Consider the following 18,339-nt stretch of genomic DNA (forward strand, 5'->3'; position numbering starts at 1 on the left):
TACTGCAAAAATATTGCTGGTGATGTTGTTGCTTCCTTGCCATTTCGCGTTGCCGAGGATGACGGAGATACTCCGGCGATGTCATGTCCCCCGCATTGGGTAAGGCGGTGAGGCGACTTAGGGTTTCTGCCGCTTTGAGCTTATTTAGTCATAGGCTAGGCAGTTAGTTACCTCTCCGCCCTATGGCTTGGAGATTTCAGGCAACAGGCAACGGAGCATAAAACCTTTCGAGCCATGGAGATTGGATGAATCAATGCTTCCACGTCTGTTGATGTTATCCTCATGGATGGGTTTTCTCATCGTAAACGGCGGCGAAGTTCTTCAGATGATGGTTCCTATGAGGAAGCCGTAGAACCAAGCTCTCAAGAGGATTCGACAGAGTTCAAGCTCGCTCTCTTATCTTCCTTGCATCCATATGTCCCACAAGATACATTATTAGATATATTAATTTCATCAGATGGTTCTGTTAAAGCGGCATTAAAGAAATTAACCCCCGATCGAGATGAACCGTCACCGAGGAAGAAAGCTGCCACAGCATCTCCGGCCTTTCAATCATCTCTTTCAAGCTATGTCAAACCAGGAAACGGAAATTCATTTCCTTTAAACCGGGTCTCTTCCCCTCTCACCCGCAAGGGTCGTACTCTGCATTTGTACGATCCACAGGACGTTGCTCAGCATACACCATGCTCGATCATTCATAATTTCCTTCCGCCTGAGACGGCGGAAAGCTTGCTCAAAGAGCTGCTACAAGAGGCAACTACATTTGGGAATTTGCAATTTAAGATATTTGATAGAGTAGTGCAAAGTCCTCATTCGTCCTGCTTTTATGTGCATTCCATGGACGAGCAGAAAATGCAGAAGACAGAATTTCTTTACAACGGAAGCCGCCTTACGGTGCGTATTCTTAGTTTCTGAACCTCCGTCATGTATGATTTATTAACTTATTGCCATAGGACGTCAGAAGGTCAACTCCTCGCATGCGTCATGTGTCGGATCTTGTGCAAGACGCTGTCAATAAGGAGATAGCCAAGCGAATCAAAACCCATTATCCAAGTGGCAAGAAGCTCAAGCACCAGTCGCCCCACGAATGGGTCCCAAATGCTGCCTTTGTCAATTGCTATGAAGGCGGCGGCGAGAGTGTCGGATATCATTCAGATCAACTTACCTATCTCGGCCCGAGAGCAGTCATTGGCAGCCTCAGCCTCGGAGTTGCTCGAGAATTTAGAGTACGGAAAATTGTTCCCCGAGATGATCCAGACGAAAGCAAAGACGGCAGTAGTCTATCCCGTGCAGATGCCGAAGGACAGATTGCCATTCACCTCCCGCACAACTCTCTTCTCGTCATGCATGCAGAAATGCAAGAAGAATGGAAGCACAGTCTTGTTCCAGCTCAAGCTATCGATCCGCACCCCATCTCCGGAAACAGGCGCATCAATGTAACGTATAGGTACTATCGGGATAGCTTTCATCCACGTTACACACCGCGTTGTAATTGCAATGTCCCTACCGTTCTGAGAGTGGTACAACGGAAAAAGGAAAATTATGGGAAATATATGTGGATGTGTCACGGTGGAATGGAACCTGGAAAAGAAGGGTATGTTCCGATAGCCATCAATTCGGTGCATTGCTGATAGCATCTAGGTGTTCATTCTTCCAGTGGGCTGAATTTGACGAGGATGGAGAACCGCCTTGGGTTACAAATCGATCCCGCAGTCAGTCGGAAACACGGGTGCTGCAGTCCGCCACTTGAATCAAATTCTAGTGATCAAAGAATTAACTGATTCTAGATTCTTTGAATTTTGACCAAGGCGGTTTTCATTTCATTTTGCAATTAGACATTTATTGCCGCTAAAAAATTAGATTAAAATATTTACACTTTGAAATCAGCTCTGAGCTTGTCGGCTGGAATTGCTCAGAATCAATCAAGGCTGCCTCGTATCTGTATTTAACGCGTTTCAGTTCCACCAAAAGCTGATACTAAAACTAACGCTTAAACTTCGAACAAAGTGCCACCATCCAACAGGTATGTACAAGCATTCTCCTTCTTCCAATATGCATTCAACATATTTGGCGTCTTTAAACAATGGGAACTTTTCATCTGTCTTCTCCGTACCCATGGCGTCGCTCCAATCGGCTTCCTCTTCGGCCATGGCTGCCGCTACGTCAACCTGACTTGTATTCTGCATATCGACTCCGCCGTCCTCGATGCCTCTGGGATACAATTTATCCGTCTCTATTGGACTGTATAAGCGGATATACTTTCTTCCAACGGCTTGGCATAGGATATTATGGTAAGGGTCCGTATGCAACGGAGATATTGTGCCGGCAGGACCAAACCATGCGTTCAATAACGGCTCATCAAGCTCAGGTATATCTTTGTCCGCAAGCGGCGTTCCAGGCATCGGCGGCGGAGGAATGGTGTAGCAAAAGTCTGGGACGGAGATGTCATTGCGTAGATTTGGAATTTGCGAAAAGAGGTCATGCTGGGCAAGATAACCCATACGATGCTCTTTTTGACTAGTTTGATCCGTCTTTTCATTTCGTAAGGCGCTCTCAACTAGATCTTTACGGACTAGATATTGATCCATAAAGTCTCGGAATGGAATGAGGGCTTGTCCCCAACCTTCATCCGTGTAGGATCGCCCAATCTCGACTGGGACGAGACGTCGGCCTCCAAAAGTTCGTTGAAGGAGATAAGATGGGCTCTTCCACGGCCGTTCATTGAGAGCAGGCCAGTGAGAAAGAGCATCCGTTAGGATTACAGGCGTTGGATTGACAAGATGGGTTTCAAACTGGGTCAGCGACAGCCGCGCTCGAGGGATTTCATTGGTGATTTCAGGAATAGACATTTCCGATATTGGAAAGGTGTCGTCCTCAAGCTTTCGCCGCTTACTGCGTTGATCTTCTGCTGGGTCCTGCTTGACAATCTCGGAATCTGCGAGCGCAGATATAAGTGTTTCAATGAGTTCGCGACGTAGCGGGGCACCAGTCATAATGACGGCCGTATCCAGCGTACGCACGACAGAAGCAAGCCAGTCTTCATCTTGGACAATTTCGACACCGTCATTAGCGATGACAGCGGCTTGACCGTGATTTATGCGGTGATCAAGCTTGGTCTGAGACAGATGCCACTCAATCTCCGAAATGGCTTTAGATATGCTTGCGTCGGTAAACAGTCGCCGCCAGCAGGTCGGCACATCCTTGAATGGGTATGCATGTAGTTTATCGCGAGCAAACTGTATAAGATTATCTGGACGACTCCTCAATAACTGTAAAACGGCCTTTCCACATCCCTGGATGGGATCGTCGGCAAAGATATCTTCGATTATTGAATGAGCTGCCGCGCAGAGCTCTTCGAGGTCGATTACCGCCTGGGCCATTGGCATGTCTGAGATCTGCATGTTGCCATGATCTAGACGATCATCGATGCCGAAATGTGTTTGGTGAAATAGCCTTTTGAGTTTCAGTTTGTCTCAAAAGAATCTTTGAATAATCTGAAACTTATTCACATGACATAAAAAGTTTGGTGGCATCTGAAAAGAGTGACCTTGAAAATTCCTTCAGAAAAAGAGGAGCCGCGAATAATTGGGTCGCTTTTGAGATATATTAGTCACACATTATTACACAGTCACATAAAAAAAAAAGAATTTTTTTTTTTTTTTTTAGCAATCCTCAGGCAGAAATTGTAAAGAAGTGGACTGATGCTAAGAATACATAGCTTATGATTCAGGGTCCTGTCATCCTTCTGAATACTCCCAGTATGAATGGCTACGACTTGTCTCGCTAGACTAAGGTTGCGCTCTTTCCTTTACCGCGCGGTAGAAACGAAGGGTGATCCGCCCCCCCCCAAAGCCATTGATTGATTGATTGCCTACGAGTACCCATCCAATGCCCCACCCTCCACTCGATCCCAGACCATCCGTGAACGTTACCGCTCCAGGCCCTCCTGCTGTATCAGAAAAGGCGACTGCGTGTAAGTTCTTTGCTCCCATACTTTGAGACAAGCGGTATTATTCTTTCTCGTCCTTCTCAAATGCTCTTCTAATTCTTGGTGGCGAGAGCACAGCGAAAGCCGAGCACGTCGACCGTGCCCGAGAACGTCCCGCTACGGCGGCCCAAGCAACAATTAATTCGAGCGCTGCGGCTCGTCGAGCGCCCTCGCGATCAACCTTAGACCCTGGCAACCCCTCGCTCTTGGATCAAGCAATATATATCCTCTCTGTCACTGATCAGCTCGTGACCGTTGACTCGATTCTGTGGGGTTCTAAATCTTCCCGGCATCGACGACCGGCTCTCCGCACTCCCGCGCACCCTGTTCCTACCCAACACCCGGACGAAGCTCAAAACAACGAGAATAAACGCCGTACGACTAAAACAGATTCTTCGATAAGTTTACAGAGCCTGGGTCGCGTTGAAAAAAGTGATCCAAACATATCCGCTGCCATGGACGCCAAACGGACACCTAGCTCTTTTCAGCAGCTGGAGAAGTTGGGAGAGGGTACCTATGCGACAGTGCGTCTTCCCGCTGACCCGCCAGGATGTGTGACGAGATGGAAAGGTTATCGGATCGCTAATATGCATTTGGATAGGTGTTCAAAGGACGAAATCGACAGACGGGAGTGCTAGTTGCACTCAAAGAAATCCATCTTGACAGCGAAGAAGGAACGCCGTCGACTGCTATTCGAGAGATTTCTTTGATGAAAGAGCTCAAGCACGAGAATATCGTCAACCTGCACGATGTCATCCATACGGAAAATAAACTGATGCTGGTCTTCGAATATATGGACAAGGATTTGAAGAAGTACATGGATTCGCGAGGAGATAGAGGGCAACTCGACTACGTGACTATCAAGTCATTCATGCATCAGCTATTACAAGGCATTGCATTCTGCCACGAGAATCGAGTGCTGCACCGCGATCTTAAACCACAGAACCTTTTGATCAATACCAAGGGTCAGTTGAAGCTCGCAGACTTTGGTCTGGCCCGAGCGTTCGGCATCCCCGTGAATACCTTCTCCAATGAAGTAGTCACACTATGGTACCGCGCTCCAGACGTGCTCCTGGGTAGCCGAACGTACAACACCAGCATCGATATCTGGTCGGCTGGGTGCATTATGGCCGAGATGTACACTGGTCGGCCGCTGTTTCCCGGCACCACCAATGAGGACCAGCTGCAGAAGATTTTTCGTTTAATGGGCACTCCATCGGAGCGCTCTTGGCCCGGAATCTCTCAGTTCCCCGAATACAAGCCCAACTTTCACATTTATGCCACCCAGGACCTGCGGCTCATCCTGCCTCAGATTGATCAGATGGGTCTCGACCTACTAAGTCGCATGCTTCAGCTTCGCCCTGAAATGCGTATCAGCGCCAAGGATGCTCTGCAGCACCCTTGGTTTCACGATCTTCCTCAGTTGAGGAGCCGACAACAGGCACAACAACAGGCGCAAGCGCAAGCGCAGCAGCAACAGCAGCCGCCAATGAGCGGTGGTTATGCAGCATCGGGGATGGTGGCCCAAGGCGGTTACTGAATGCAACAGCTAGAGCCATTCTCCTATTAACGGGATGCTAAATTCTCCCCGGATTTCAGCGTAGGCACCTAATTGTGGAGTGGAAATTATGTCAGTCATTGGGACTTTAGAAAAAGGAAGGAAAAAACGAATTCATATAACGTGGAGTGTTATGGGCGCAATGGCTTCCGGGTAATGGAAGCGCGCGCTCTTGGCTCTGACCATGAGAAGACAGGGCTTAGATTCTCATTTCCTTTTGTCCACCTTGTTTCGCATGCATTAATCATTCTTGTTTCCTGCCGTTACATCATCACCATCATGGATATCCATAATTGTCACTGGCCCTCATAAATTGTCTTTTTTGAGCTACATCTGTTACCTTGTCTTGTCTTTACTCGAGTACACTAGCTATGTTCTTTATGTGACATGAAAAAATACTATACGATATATGAAGTATGAATGAAGTCAGAAGTAATCGAAAATCGAGTTAAAGATCGTCGGTACCCTCCTATGAGTATTGAATGTAACTTAACCTCGGCTGTCAAAAGGAAAGCTTGACCAGATTGACGGTTCGAATGAAGATGCAAACCTGTCATATGAAAAAGGTAACTTGCCCACTACGCTGAACGATCGTTTGGTTTAACGATTGACCGGAGTCAGTGAGATGATGTCAGACAAGAAATGCACAAGCTGTGCTCTTGCCCTGTTGGACAAAAGGTTACAGCCGCTCCTCTGATTTCAACACCAGACCCTGGACTACTGCACCATTGACGTGACCATTGAGTGACTGTCAGCAAAATCATGGACAGGGTGACCTGGACATGAGATTCGTCTGCCAACGATCGTACCAACAGCACGAGCCAAGTGGCGCCTGACATGGTTTACTGTGGTGGCCGGTTGGGGCGGGAGACAAGGACCAGGGTTGCGGGGATGGGGAAGGAGCAGCTGTCTGAAGAAGGGGCAGAGCGGAGAGTACAAAGACTATCAGAGCTCGACATCTCTTTGCACAAAAAATCTGGTGAGAAGCTGGCGAGATGGGGTTCTGTTTCATGTTTTACCTTTGTTGCTGACATGGTCCGGCGCAGATCCTGATGATTGTTTTGAATTTTATTGGCTCGAAAGTTGAACGTTCAGGTTTCGGTTCGAGTATTTTCAAGACTTCGGAACACTGCCGGGAAAGGGCATGATAGACATATGGGTAGGGATGCTGAATCGACGGACAGAGGTTCGTCTGCTAGATTGACGCAATGCAGACAAGGATCACAAGAAATAACGAATGGACACATAGTCTTTGCTGGGGGGAAAGCTCTAGGGTTTGCTCGAATCATTATGCGAAAACGAACCCAGGGATTAATTGCTGATGACGACTGCAACAGCTACGGTGGTTCTTTGTGTGAAACCGATTCCATCAGGCCCCGAGGGCTCAAGAGATCGCCGTCGCCGTTCTAAAATGAAGGGAAAAGCATCGTATCTCGGTTTGGTCAAACAATAGCTTATGATTGTGGCAAAGCAGTGCCATCAGTCAGCGAGGACTGAACCAAAAGTTCGTCTCTCTAAGCATGGCGATGATCGACACTCATTTACTACAATCAAAGTTGTGCTTGGGACAGTATTATAGCAAGTCCAATGATCAGTGATGGATGATGTTACTTTTGCACCGCCCCGCCGATCCTGAATTTAACGTCTTTTCATGTCGGAAAAGTAACCCCGAAAGAGGGTCGATGGATGTACTCATACAGCTTCAACTCCGTCGCTGGACCGAGGTGTTCCTCAAAGATTTGACCGAGGAGATGAGTCGTATATCGAGCTCTCATGAGTAGGCCATTGGGAGCGCATAAACAGTACCGCTCGTCCCGGCCGGCACAAGCACCAGCATGGTCATGTGGCAAATGAACGTCCTTAGGCAGGGCCCCATCCGGACGAGGTTCGGAAATCATACCACCCCTCGCGCTCATTCTCTGGCAACGACGATACCGATCGGTATCTCGCTATTGATTTTGTCCTTTGCCCTGGTTCTAACTTTTGGAGTTCTCTCTTCTTCTTAGCAAGCTGGCCTCTGAGAGGTTGGGCAACTATCAGACACTTATGCCTTGCGGCCTGGTCAATAATACTAAGGGTCTCCGACTCGCCGACGGGCACCAAGTACTTCTGTGATCAGCGCTTTTTTCTCACGATAACTCCCACCCCTCGCTCCGGCTTTGACTCAACCCATTTACAAATAAATGCAGTGGTACCTTGCAACTGCATGCGTAATCACCTTTGGTTGCAGGGCGCTTCTATTGATCAGCGCAACGATAACAACAAAAAAATTCCGGACTGCCGGCCAGGCATTGAGGACGACTTTCAAATGAGAATTGCACGTGTGACTGAACTGCCAAGGGAGCGCATAATGGCCGTTCTTGGTCTTGGTACAGCGACTAAAATACAGATCAAACTCGTGCGTGATGAGTTCTCTCGTCCACATTGGATCAGTTGAAAAAGGGTCCAATCCAGTCCAATTATAATGCCTCGACTTAACCATTGGTTTGAGGGGATGGGGGGCCCACGGGCTTTTGTGGCGTCTGGGCGGTGAGCCAAACGTGCGCGACCGGTCCGGGGCCATGGCCTGACCCCTCCAACGGACCCTCGTTCCAAGAGAAAACGCCTCGAGACGATCCCTCAGGGCGAATGGTGACCCCAAAATCTTTAATTCTTTTCGCTAAAAAAGAGAGTTCTGACTACGGAGGTGTTGGCGAAAAAGCAAGAATCAAGGGTTCAAGACTGGAAAGGGGTGCAAATGGCAGCGCGTGGGTTCTTTTTTGAATTGTGTACTAATACATTCGCGGGCTGTTTAGGTGGTCTCTTAGGTCGCCATGTGAAAAGAAGGAGTACAGTGCCATACCTACGGAGTGGTGAGACTGCTCGCATAGTGGTGGAGACTGTTAGTGACTACTCCGCAGTGGGCGACCTAGTGGTTGGACAAGTATAGAAGCTGTGGCGATCTAGACCCTCGCAAACTCGCAAACGCCCGCAATCCGTCGCCTTGGCTGATTCGAATCGAGCGCCCGAGAGCCACTCTCTCCGCAATCTTGGATCTCTGCTAGACTGGCGTCACCATTTCCAATTCATCTTGATGATTTCGAGCAAGATCTGAGGTTGACGCAAGTCGTTGTTGCATGCATTTGAGGTGCTGCCATTCAATCTACTGTGGTATTGCATCAATGTACCAGTACACTTGGTTTTTATTCATTGCGTGTGCTAAGGTAGTTAGTTAATGGGGGAGCATGATTTGCGCTCGTGGCTAATGGTCTAGTCCTCTCTCTCGATTGCTTCGATTACTACTCTGTACGGTACTCGGAAGCAGTGCCGCAGTCCCACAATTCTGGCTCTTCTTCCCTACACTTTTTCTTGGTCTCTCTTACGCGGTGCGCTGTCTTTTTGTTGCAGAGTCTTCTCTAATTCTGTGCGATTGCGGAAACTGGCATCTGTTTCCCTTTTTTTCCGTCTTCGTCCCTATACTTTTCCTGCGCCCTTTTCCCCTTCCCATTCCCCTTTCCCATCAGCCCTGAAGGCGCATTCAATCTTCCGCTTCGAGCATGAAGCTCTGTACCGGTACTCCGGGCCCTTTCTTTCTCCTTCTTCCTCCCCCCTCCACTAGCTTTCTCACTACCCATCGGCTTCACACCCCTTCGATTCGATCCGAGCTTTAGGGGCATTCCCGGCCGTGGCACCGTTCGACTTTTCCCGTTCACTTGACCCCGATCCTGGCGCATCCCAAGTTCCAGCCCTGGACCTAATCAGGCAAATGCGCAACCCTCCTCGAGTTCAGGTCAAGCTGTGACCACCAGCACCAGCCATGAGCCCTCTTTTGCCATGCACATATCAACTTGTCCTTCTCTCGCTCTCCGTGTGCCCACCGCCTTGACCTCTTTGAAACAGAACATCATTGATAAACTCATCATGTCCATTGCACATTTCAGCTCTACTTCGTTATCGATTGAGACTCCCCGTCTAAAGTCCAAGGAAATACACTCCGAATAGCAAAAAGCACGCACACCATATAGACTCATTTTAGGCCTCATACAACATCTTCACATTTTCCGTTTGAGAAAAAAAAAACCTCTTCTATTGCCGATTGCTTTTTTGGGCCTGCGAAACTTTTGTGGCGTGGAATGTGACACACCTGCACGACGCATCAAAGAGTTCCGACATTGTTGACTGTGCGCAAACACCTCCGTTTTCTCCCCCTTCTACTACTTGTACTTCCCAGACTCCCCTTTTTCTTCCTCCCTTTCCGAGCTGCAGACTCCCTTTCGAATTCATTATTCTTATTCTTGGACTACCCATTACATGGATTCCCATGTCTCACCGTGACTGACTTGGCATTCACCATGACAGGTTTCACCTACTCATTCGCCACCGTTTCTTGACAATAAAACCCCCCACCTCAATATTAGCCCCGGAAATACGCCCCAGAAATATTTAACATTGCCTCCTTGGTTGGCACCGATCATGACCACAACAGACCACTTGAATGTGCCTGTTGAGACAGGGCGCCGACGCTCACGGCATTCAATGAATAGCCTGCGCAATGGCATCAGAAACCTCTACCGGATCATGTCCGAGGAGGGTCATTTGTCCGCCAACTGCGACGTCTTTGAGGACGAGCCCGAAGATCGCACAAGAGCTCGATCCCAGCCTCCGCCATATGCCGATGCTTCTCTGGTGAAGGGTCTCCCTGGCCCGGTGGATGTAGATCCTGTTGTCGAAGGAGCAGAATTGCTTCCCTGCTACTCCTGCAGTCTCTCCGCCGAGGCCGTGTTTCCCATGAAGAAAGAATTGCACTCACAGTTCCGAACAGCTGGAAGCCGGCAATGGAACAAGGTTTACGTTGTCCTCCGTGGCACAATGCTCAACGTCCACCGTGTCAAGCACGTTGGCCACCATCCCTTTGGTCATGGCCCGGAACCGGATGCTGAAGACCCTCTACGAGGAGTCGCTGCTGGACAATTAATTCGAAGTTATACCCTCCAACATGCCGAAGTGGGCATCGCCGTTGACTACAAAAAGTAAGGTTTTCCCCCTCTTACTACTAAGCGTTGTTTCTTCATGAACATCATAGAGGACCATGTGGTTAATCTCGTTTATTGATTAGGCTTCCCTCTGTCATTCGAATCCGCGCCGAGACCGACCAGTTCCTGCTGAGCTGCGGAACTGTCGAAATCTTCTTGCACTGGCTCGAGCAACTCAATGCGGCAATTAGCCTTGCTTTGCCATTGGACGAGCGCACTCTGCCCAGCTACCGCACGCTGCCAATGCGCAGACGAGGCAGGCGTTCTGGGAGCCAGCAACAGCAAAAGTCCAACGAAGAGCCTCCAACCACTGTCGCTGTCCAAGAGCGGCTGCTGAACGAAATCTACGAGCGGAGACAACGCGAGCGACGTGCTCAGGGACTCCTAACTACCGACGAGTCGGAGGAGGCCTCTAATTCCCAATCCAGTTCTGGCCGCGAAAGCCCCGCGAATCCCGCCTCCGCCTCTTCCTCCTCCTCCCACCATGAAGATTTTGAAGAGCATCACGAATTGCAACCCACATCAACATCTGAGAGCCAAGCATCCATGACATCCGAAGACGGAAACGAAGCCGTGGATCCCATCGCTGACATGGATTCCCATCTTTCCAACGCTCTTGCCGGCTTGGAGCTTCTGCAGCGCTCCGCCAGTGCCAATGACGCACACGTCTCTTCTGACTTGGCCGACGGGAAATGGCACCCCACTCATCCCGTGAACCGCACCCAACAGCTCAGCTTTGCTCGGCGCTGTATGCCCACTTTGCGTTTCGCCACGCCCCGCCAGAAGGACATTGTCATTCACAAGGGTCAACTCTGCCGCATCAATTGGACAGACCACAAGCTCGAACCATATGTCCCGGAACCACCGGCTTATGCGGAAACGGAAGAAGACGAGCAGCGAGAGACCGCAATTACCGCTACCGCTGCCGCCGTGGCTGCTCTTTCTGCTCAGGACAATCATCCTGCCCGCCCCGCTGGCCCTATTCGGGCTCATACTGCGCCCTCGCACCAGCTCCCGCTCCGCCATGTCCGCGGAAGCATTGACGGAATGCGTGCCCGCTTTGGAAACTCCAAGTCTCGCCACACGAGCATGGAGCATGAGCATGATCAACGAGTGCGTCAGTCCCAGGCGCAGCTCCCCACGCCTCCCTCAAGCGGCCAGAGCACTCCCCGCATCAAAGTCTCGACTGAGGATCGGGCGCATCGATCGTACTTTTTCCTCTTCTAAGCGTTTTCAGTACTCTCCCTTGTGGTACTGGCGTTGAATTTGTTCGTCGTCGGTCTTTTTGCTTTGTCACCATGCCTTATCTAGACTATTTGGCTAAGCCAACCAACCAACAGTACTCCTTTTGTGTTCTTTTCTCTTCTTCTCTTCTACCATCGCGTTCTCTATACGTCCTTTGTTCCGTCTTTCAGTTTAATACCCACTTGGATTCTGATTTTGATTCTTCATCTGTTACGTTGTTCTTTTTTTTTCCCTTCGATTCTCTCGCCCTTCAATTCCCCATCTCTCGTTATTTATTGATATCCTTCTTTGCCCCACTTTGATTTCATGCCTTTTTTTGTTCCCCTTGATCCTTTAGGCCTCCTTCTTGTATTCTCTACTGAGACTCGGTGTCTTCCTGTTCCCCTCGTTTTTCTACCCTCTGTCTCTCTCTCTCTCTTTTATATAAGCGTATTCAACGGTTCAGCGACGGCGCAGTGCGGCGAAAAAGACTTTGGGGTGTACCGGCGAAATGGCGGCGATGTTGTTATCTTAGGGGGTTTCTTGGGTAGCCTTTTTATGGTATTCAGATTTATTCAATTGATATGTCATATCTATCCAACCGGTTATCGTATATACAATGGATATCTCCAATTCCACTTCTCACTTGATGGTTGATGGCAAAACCCATCTATTCACCTCTTCGCATATTTGTTTATCCATTTCGACATCAATTCTACGTATTTGATCTATGTGATGATTTGATACGACTCACTTATTATGTGAGTTTTTGTGATTCTAACCGATAATGGCAAATTTCCCTTGAACGGAGTACGTTCTCAAACAAACAACAAAGTAAAATGGCATAAGAGAGATGGATTTATTTTACAATATCCTACTCCGTTTGAAATTGCAAAGACTTATGAGACGGGAAAAAAAGAAAAAATATACTACTTCGTCTGAAGTTGCGACAATCTGTAATAAAAAAGGCCCTCATAATATGTTTCCTAGCGAAGGGCCTGTGGGTTCGAACCCCATTTGCCCTACTAATATTTGACAAATTGCTATCTTCCTGCAGTACTCTCAAATAAACCCTAAATCAAAAACAATGCGGTCCTATCACCGCTCCTATTATCGCACCAGCTCCAGCTACAGATACAGATACAGCTAGAGCATGCAGTTACCGCCTATCATAACTAGGACTCCTTCTTGGTCTTCGCGGTGGCGGAGTCGGCGATCGCGACGGGGTATACGACGGGGCGCGGCCGCGGCGGGGGCGAGAAGGGGGCGTGGCAGAGCGAGAGTAACTCCTGCGACGATCACGAGCTTGAGATGGTCGGGCAGTAGGAGCGGTACCGTTTCGTCGAGGCGGAGGCGGAGAAACGGATGCAGAGAGGGAGCGAGGTCTTGAAGATCTCGAAGAATATGATGACGCGGATCTTGCACGGCCTCGGGGAGGGGTGGGAGAGCGCCGATCACCGCGATCGCCGCGTCTAGGAGCAGGACTGGGACTGCGGGAGTCGTAGCTGCTGGCCGAGTAGGAGCGGCCTCGGCCCCGGCCCTGGGTTCGGGCGGGAACTCGTGAAGGGGAGGGTGAACGACTGATGCTTGGAGTGCGACTGAGGCTGCGCGAACGGGATGCGCTGCGGTACGAATAGGAATTGCCCCGGCGACGTTGTCGTCGGTCTGATGGAGGTGGAAGAGGGGAACGAGAGAGGCTTGACGAATAGGATTTGCTTCTGCCTCGTCGAGTGCGGCGAGGAGGTGGAGTGCGCGATCTCGAGACGGAAGAAGAAGAGGAGTAGCTGTAGCTTCGGGAGCGAGATCGACCTCGACCTCGATCTCGTCCGCGTCGTGGAGATGGTGATCGCGACATGGTGTAGGATCGTGAGGAGCCGGTGTACGAGGAGTAGCTGGAAACCGAGCGGCCACTGTCGGATTCTGACCCGGAGTCTGCAGGAGGGAGGGCAGGCGGAGGAGCCGGTTTGGGAAGGTTCTTGAGATATTCTCTCATGTCCTCTGTGACAGCACCCAAGCCGACGGCGGTAAAGTAGTTGATGGAGAAGCGAGTGTTGCGCGGGTTGTCGGTGGGGAAAAGGCCGGCGAAACTGGGCCGCAGGAGCTCGTCTCTCAGGACGGCGACCAGCTTCGCCATGCCCATGTTTTCGGCAAGGTCCTGGAAGAGAATCTTGATGAAGATACGGCTGGAAGAGGTGGTGTCATCTTCATTCAGGTGAATGACGGAGAGAACATGCCATCCGATGGCGTCAGAGCCGAGAAGATGGCCAAAGAATCGGGCAATGTTGCGCAGACGGTTTGTCTCATATCGGTGGATGGTTTCGTAGTACTGGGCAAAGGAGGCCTCGAAGAGGTCGGTCCAAAGCCGATTGAGCTTGGCAAATCGCTCGCCGATGAGACCGTAGAATTTGGAATACGTTCGCTCTTGAGAGCAACATTCAATGACCATGGATGGAAGCTCAGACTCTTGGCCAGGAGGAAGATTGACTTTCATAAGCTTGTGACAGCATTCTTCAAAGTCGATACTTGACATGATTGTCAAGTAAATGGTTCGTCGAAGATTCACAAGATCAGTGTTGCTCTGGTCCTTAATCTCCATTGCCTTTTCTTCTTGGTTTTCCTCCTCCTCGGATTCGTCGTCTGTCGTGTATTCATCTTCGCTTCCCGAGGCCTCGCCGAGAATTTCTGCCTTGAGACTCTTGTATGCTTCCTCGTGTTCTTGCCATTCCGGGTCGTACTTGAATACGTTCAGACCGTCCTGAACTTCGATTTCATCCTCAAGTCCAGTTCGGTGTGTAATCTGGTCTTCCTCCTCCACAAGATCAAGATCTTCTCTGACGGCCGGATTGTCCTTGTATCGGTCTTTTCGAACCTGGAACAACACTTCAATCATGTACTGCACTCGTTTGTCAATGTCGGCTTCGTGCAAAATGCTTCGAAATTGGTCGAAAACGGCCAGCGCGATTGGACCGCTCATTTCTTCGAGATGTTGTCCAACTTCTCTCGTCAGACCGACGGCAATTTCAACGCTGTCATCTGTCGGCTTGTGGAGTAATAGAAGTAGAATCTGCGCGGCAAGCATCTCGTGCGCCACCTGCTGGTTCACAAGATGGGCAATGAATGTCGTCGACGACAAACAAACGGCCTTGTCGTTTCTCTTGAATGCTTTTCTGAATTGCACAATGAGACGTTTGAGTAAAAGTTCTCCGACCTGCGGCAACTTTGTATTGACAATGGCGGCCATGGCGGCATAGATGGGCGTGAATGGTAAACTGGCTGCTTGGGCCTTCATGATGCTCCTGCAGAACAGTCCTCTGCCTCGAACCAGGTTCTCGCCAAAGAGCTCAGGAACAATGTACTTGATGTTCGAGACGTTAACCTTGTTGATAAGACCATTGATAGATTTTTTGAGGGCCTCCCACGACATTCGCTGGTACTCTTTGCTATTCTTGTCTGTAACCTGCGCTTGAAGAGCCCGTAACCGTGCGGGTGGGATGTATGTCCCTCCAGAACGCATGTTGACCAGCTTATCGTATTCGGCTTTGGCAGCGGCCTGCTTTTCTTCCTCGGTCAATGGCCGGGGCGCCGCATCTTCCTTCTCGCGTTGTACCAACCTCTCCGCAAGTTGGCGCTCGCGCTCCATCGCGCGACGTGGATCCACATCTGGAAGAGCTGCGCCTGATCGAGATGGACCACGCGGAGGCGACCTTCGACGTCTCGGAGATGGTGATCGGGATGAAGGGGACCGCTTCCGTTTCGCGGCAGAATTCGTTGCTGCCGCATACGATTCTGGAGGCGGCGGCGTCGCGAGGCGAACCGCGGACTGAACAGCAACCGAGTCGCCCATTATCGATGATTCAGTGAGAGATCACTGAAAAGATGAGGGGAAAAGGCGAGAAAGTCTCGCTTTGAAGCCTCAACGGCGTCACGTCCTGAATTTTTGGGAACTTTTGGGGAAGTCAGGACTAGGTTGCTGATTATCTGGGGAAGCTGATGTTGATGTCGTTTGTTCGGCGGCGAGCAAAAGTTTAGCGAAGTATATTATTAAGACTGTAAGCTGCCAGTCATACTGTACATCTGAGTACTAACTATATCCAAGGGGACCAGGGGACACGTCCTCGGATTCAAGGAGCATCTCCGACGGAGCAATTCTCCAAACACTACGGGTAATTCACAGAAACGTCAAGTCAATTTCCTCTACGTTCATTTATCTAACGTTTGATCACGCTCTTTATCGAATAAATACCGAAATGGTACGTTTGCCCCGCAACTCCGTCAGAAGGATCAGGAAGCTTACAAGTATTTCTGGGAATAGCTTGACCGACTTGCTGGCCTGGGCATGCTTATTGTCGCTTCTGTGGTCTTCATCTACTATACGATATGGACACTTCTGATGGTAAGTGGTCCTCACGCCGCTTCCAATTCTTGGGACAATAGCCTGACGCAAGATTCAGCCCTTTGTTGATCCGGGCCACCCTCTTCACGATCTGTTTCCCCCACGGGTTTGGGCGATTAGGATTCCGGTTATTCTCATTCTCCTTGGTTCGGCCGTTGTGGGGTCATTTTTGGGTGTGGTCATGATTCGCAGTAATCGGAAACGGGCGGCAAAGGCGCAGGCGGCGAAGAAGAAGGCGTAGTTTGCGTTTCTTTTCTTGTTTGAACAAGGCAGATCTCCGAAGTCTGAAGGAACATGTGCAGCGAGCCGAGACGCGGAATGGAGCAGATGCTGCCTCGGGTCATATTGAACAAAGCATTGGCTGATCTCCGGACGAGGATGTTCTGCATGGAACATTAAAAAGGCATTGAGTAATAATATTTGACTCGGAGAAAGAGATGCTTAAAAAATTGATTGCATTTCAAGTCTGCCTGAAATTGAGGGAAGGGAAGCACACAAGCATCATGGTCAAAGGACCGTTGTGACTGTCCAATCAATTGTTTGAACACAGCGACCTCGGTCGCCATTATCAAGAACCCAAAAGGCCAACATTTTCCAGACTCAAGTACACCTTGGCGCAGCGTCAAATTGTATGGGGTTCTTACCTCGTAACCTGGCCAGGGAAATGAAGTGTTGGCAGTATGTAGATGTGGGGAACCTAGAACGGGTGGTTGACAAACAATTAAACCGCGGACAGCTGCACAACGAGAGCGGAAACAGCAGAACATACCTCAGGTATCTACCTTGGTGATGCCAGGTCAGGCAGTTAGATTCCTACCTTAACTGATCTACTAACCAAGGTAAGTAATTTAAGGTCGAATGACATAAGCAAGTGACGACCCTTGAGGGGTTAACAGTTAGTCTGCTCAGGCCACTCTAGTTATTGAGTTCTTCGCTGCTACGTACGTAATTGACCGCCAACTTAACCATCTCTCGCGCGTCGGTACCCGCAAGCGGCGTCCCCATGTGTCGCCGCGTTATCAGTCTCAGATCAGCTGTATCATTCGGTCATCAGCCATGATCTTATGCGCAATGGTCATCACTACCGTAGTTAATAGATTCGGGTCTCGAGAAAAGGTGGTCATGTCTTTTAAACATCTCAGGCGCGGCATTTTGTGTCAGTCGGCCAATCAACTGAGAGGTTTGGTTTAACGCTCACTCGTACCTACTTTACTGAAATCAACGATATTATAAGCTTGTCAGTTAGCTTAGCTATAGAATGCCTTATAGGAGCTGCCCCTCACTGTGACCTTCCGGCGCCCTTCAACCATACGATAGATACGTGCCCAAACGCGGCTTGTTTTGAGCGCACAGATACAGAGTGCAGTTACTCTGTACGGTACAGACAAACACGGGTCATCACTGTTATATCCTGGGAACGCTATTGCCTGGTCTGTGCATTTGGTTCCCATTCCTTCCATCTGCCCCTCGCCCTGTTCATCCCACCTCTTGAGGGGCACAACGGATCTCTCGGCGGGTTCCAGTGAATACGACAGGGTACTCTGAATCTCCTGTTCCTGAAAGCAACTCCTGGTAATCAACAAGATAGTTGCAGCATACCACCCACCCCACCCAGAATCATCCAGTTGAGTCAAAAAGTCCCTCCATTCTATCTGAGGGTGAATTTCTCACCTCACGCGTATTCCCAACAGCAATTGTCGTCGGAAAGGAACTACAATATAGTGGGAAGGCTTTGCAGAATCAAATTCGCGGCTCATTGCTCTCGGACCGCTTTCCCCCCTTAACACTCATTTCACTGACCCCCAGCAACACCATAGACTATCTCATTATCTTCCATATTTACGTTGCTTATCTCTTGTTTTCCTTTGGTGTTGACTAGCGACCGGCAACTATCGACGGATCGGTCGACACCTGTCAGTTACCCGGCTCCACCTTGCACCCCGTTCCCCTCAGCCCCACGTTCTCTTTCCGTCATTGACGCTGCCTGAACCTCTGTCGTCGAGGGGCTCCATCACGTAGCCACTTGCCCACAAGCACACGCCTTTGCTTTCATACCTAGCGAACATTGAAGAAACTCAGACCAAGCCTTGTGATTTTACGTTGTCTGAATTACGTGCTCTTGTTTCCTGTTTCTGCCTTCCTTACTATCAAGTTCCAACGGAAC

At 49.7% G+C, this 18,339-nt stretch overlaps 8 protein-coding genes across 8 annotated transcripts; 5 read left to right on the plus strand and 3 right to left on the minus strand.

Moving 5' to 3' along the window:
* Window positions 1–282: 282 nt before the first annotated feature.
* Window positions 283–1,750, plus strand: L228DRAFT_265565 (hypothetical protein; the record flags this gene model as incomplete). Its single annotated transcript, XM_018334721.1, has 3 exons — window positions 283–894; window positions 954–1,594; window positions 1,642–1,750. The coding sequence occupies 3 exons, from the start codon at window positions 283–285 to the stop codon at window positions 1,748–1,750; spliced, it is 1,362 nt and encodes a 453-aa protein (XP_018190636.1).
* Window positions 1,751–1,825: 75 nt separating this feature from the next.
* On the minus strand, window positions 1,826–3,615 carry L228DRAFT_243870 (Clavaminate synthase-like protein). Its single transcript, XM_018331788.1, has one exon. The coding sequence runs from the start codon at window positions 3,399–3,401 to the stop codon at window positions 1,956–1,958; it is 1,446 nt and encodes a 481-aa protein (XP_018190637.1). The 5' UTR covers window positions 3,402–3,615; the 3' UTR covers window positions 1,826–1,955.
* Window positions 3,616–4,443: 828 nt separating this feature from the next.
* L228DRAFT_207642 (putative cyclin-dependent protein kinase) lies at window positions 4,444–5,528 on the plus strand (the record flags this gene model as incomplete). The annotated part of the gene is made up of 2 exons (XM_018329727.1): window positions 4,444–4,512; window positions 4,590–5,528. 2 exons carry the CDS (start codon window positions 4,444–4,446, stop codon window positions 5,526–5,528), a joined length of 1,008 nt encoding a protein of 335 aa, XP_018190638.1.
* Window positions 5,529–5,803: 275 nt separating this feature from the next.
* Window positions 5,804–6,674, minus strand: L228DRAFT_243874 (hypothetical protein). The gene has a single exon (XM_018331789.1). The coding sequence runs from the start codon at window positions 6,383–6,385 to the stop codon at window positions 6,164–6,166; it is 222 nt and encodes a 73-aa protein (XP_018190639.1). The 5' UTR covers window positions 6,386–6,674; the 3' UTR covers window positions 5,804–6,163.
* Window positions 6,675–9,540: 2,866 nt separating this feature from the next.
* On the plus strand, window positions 9,541–11,947 carry L228DRAFT_61276 (hypothetical protein). Its single transcript, XM_018336766.1, has 3 exons — window positions 9,541–9,706; window positions 9,885–10,555; window positions 10,642–11,947. The coding sequence occupies exons 2-3, from the start codon at window positions 9,999–10,001 to the stop codon at window positions 11,783–11,785; spliced, it is 1,701 nt and encodes a 566-aa protein (XP_018190640.1). The 5' UTR covers window positions 9,541–9,706; window positions 9,885–9,998; the 3' UTR covers window positions 11,786–11,947.
* L228DRAFT_61277 (hypothetical protein) lies at window positions 11,948–12,498 on the plus strand. The gene has a single exon (XM_018336767.1). It carries the CDS (start codon window positions 12,110–12,112, stop codon window positions 12,437–12,439), a length of 330 nt encoding a protein of 109 aa, XP_018190641.1. The 5' UTR covers window positions 11,948–12,109; the 3' UTR covers window positions 12,440–12,498.
* Window positions 12,499–12,622: 124 nt separating this feature from the next.
* Window positions 12,623–15,769, minus strand: L228DRAFT_243876 (MIF4G-domain-containing protein). The gene has a single exon (XM_018331790.1). The coding sequence runs from the start codon at window positions 15,624–15,626 to the stop codon at window positions 12,942–12,944; it is 2,685 nt and encodes an 894-aa protein (XP_018190642.1). The 5' UTR covers window positions 15,627–15,769; the 3' UTR covers window positions 12,623–12,941.
* Window positions 15,770–15,927: 158 nt separating this feature from the next.
* Window positions 15,928–16,671, plus strand: L228DRAFT_243877 (dolichol phosphate-mannose biosynthesis regulatory protein Dpm2). Its single transcript, XM_018331791.1, has 3 exons — window positions 15,928–16,032; window positions 16,095–16,175; window positions 16,234–16,671. Exons 1-3 carry the CDS (start codon window positions 16,030–16,032, stop codon window positions 16,414–16,416), a joined length of 267 nt encoding a protein of 88 aa, XP_018190643.1. The 5' UTR covers window positions 15,928–16,029; the 3' UTR covers window positions 16,417–16,671.
* Window positions 16,672–18,339: the final 1,668 nt, after the last annotated feature.

The sequence above is a fragment of the Xylona heveae genome (genome assembly GCF_001619985.1).
Source record: "Xylona heveae TC161 unplaced genomic scaffold L228scaffold_2, whole genome shotgun sequence".
Classification (NCBI taxonomy): Eukaryota; Fungi; Ascomycota; class Xylonomycetes; order Xylonales; family Xylonaceae; genus Xylona; species Xylona heveae.

What these genes read in the sequence shown, in the direction of transcription:
- L228DRAFT_243870 (XM_018331788.1), bottom strand. Translation starts at nt 3,401, where the DNA reads ATGCAGATCTCAGACATGCCAATGGCCCAGGCGGTAATCGACCTCGAA.
- L228DRAFT_243877 (XM_018331791.1), top strand. An exon ending in CGATATGGACACTTCTGATG is followed by an intron (nt 16,176 to 16,233) that starts GTAAGTGGTCCT and finishes CGCAAGATTCAG; the next exon opens with CCCTTTGTTGATCCGGGCCA.
- L228DRAFT_243876 (XM_018331790.1), bottom strand. Translation starts at nt 15,626, where the DNA reads ATGGGCGACTCGGTTGCTGTTCAGTCCGCGGTTCGCCTCGCGACGCCG.
- L228DRAFT_61276 (XM_018336766.1), top strand. Translation starts at nt 9,999, where the DNA reads ATGACCACAACAGACCACTTGAATGTGCCTGTTGAGACAGGGCGCCGA. An exon ending in ATCGCCGTTGACTACAAAAA is followed by an intron (nt 10,556 to 10,641) that starts GTAAGGTTTTCC and finishes TTTATTGATTAG; the next exon opens with GCTTCCCTCTGTCATTCGAA.
- L228DRAFT_61277 (XM_018336767.1), top strand. Translation starts at nt 12,110, where the DNA reads ATGCCTTTTTTTGTTCCCCTTGATCCTTTAGGCCTCCTTCTTGTATTC.
- L228DRAFT_243874 (XM_018331789.1), bottom strand. Translation starts at nt 6,385, where the DNA reads ATGTCAGGCGCCACTTGGCTCGTGCTGTTGGTACGATCGTTGGCAGAC.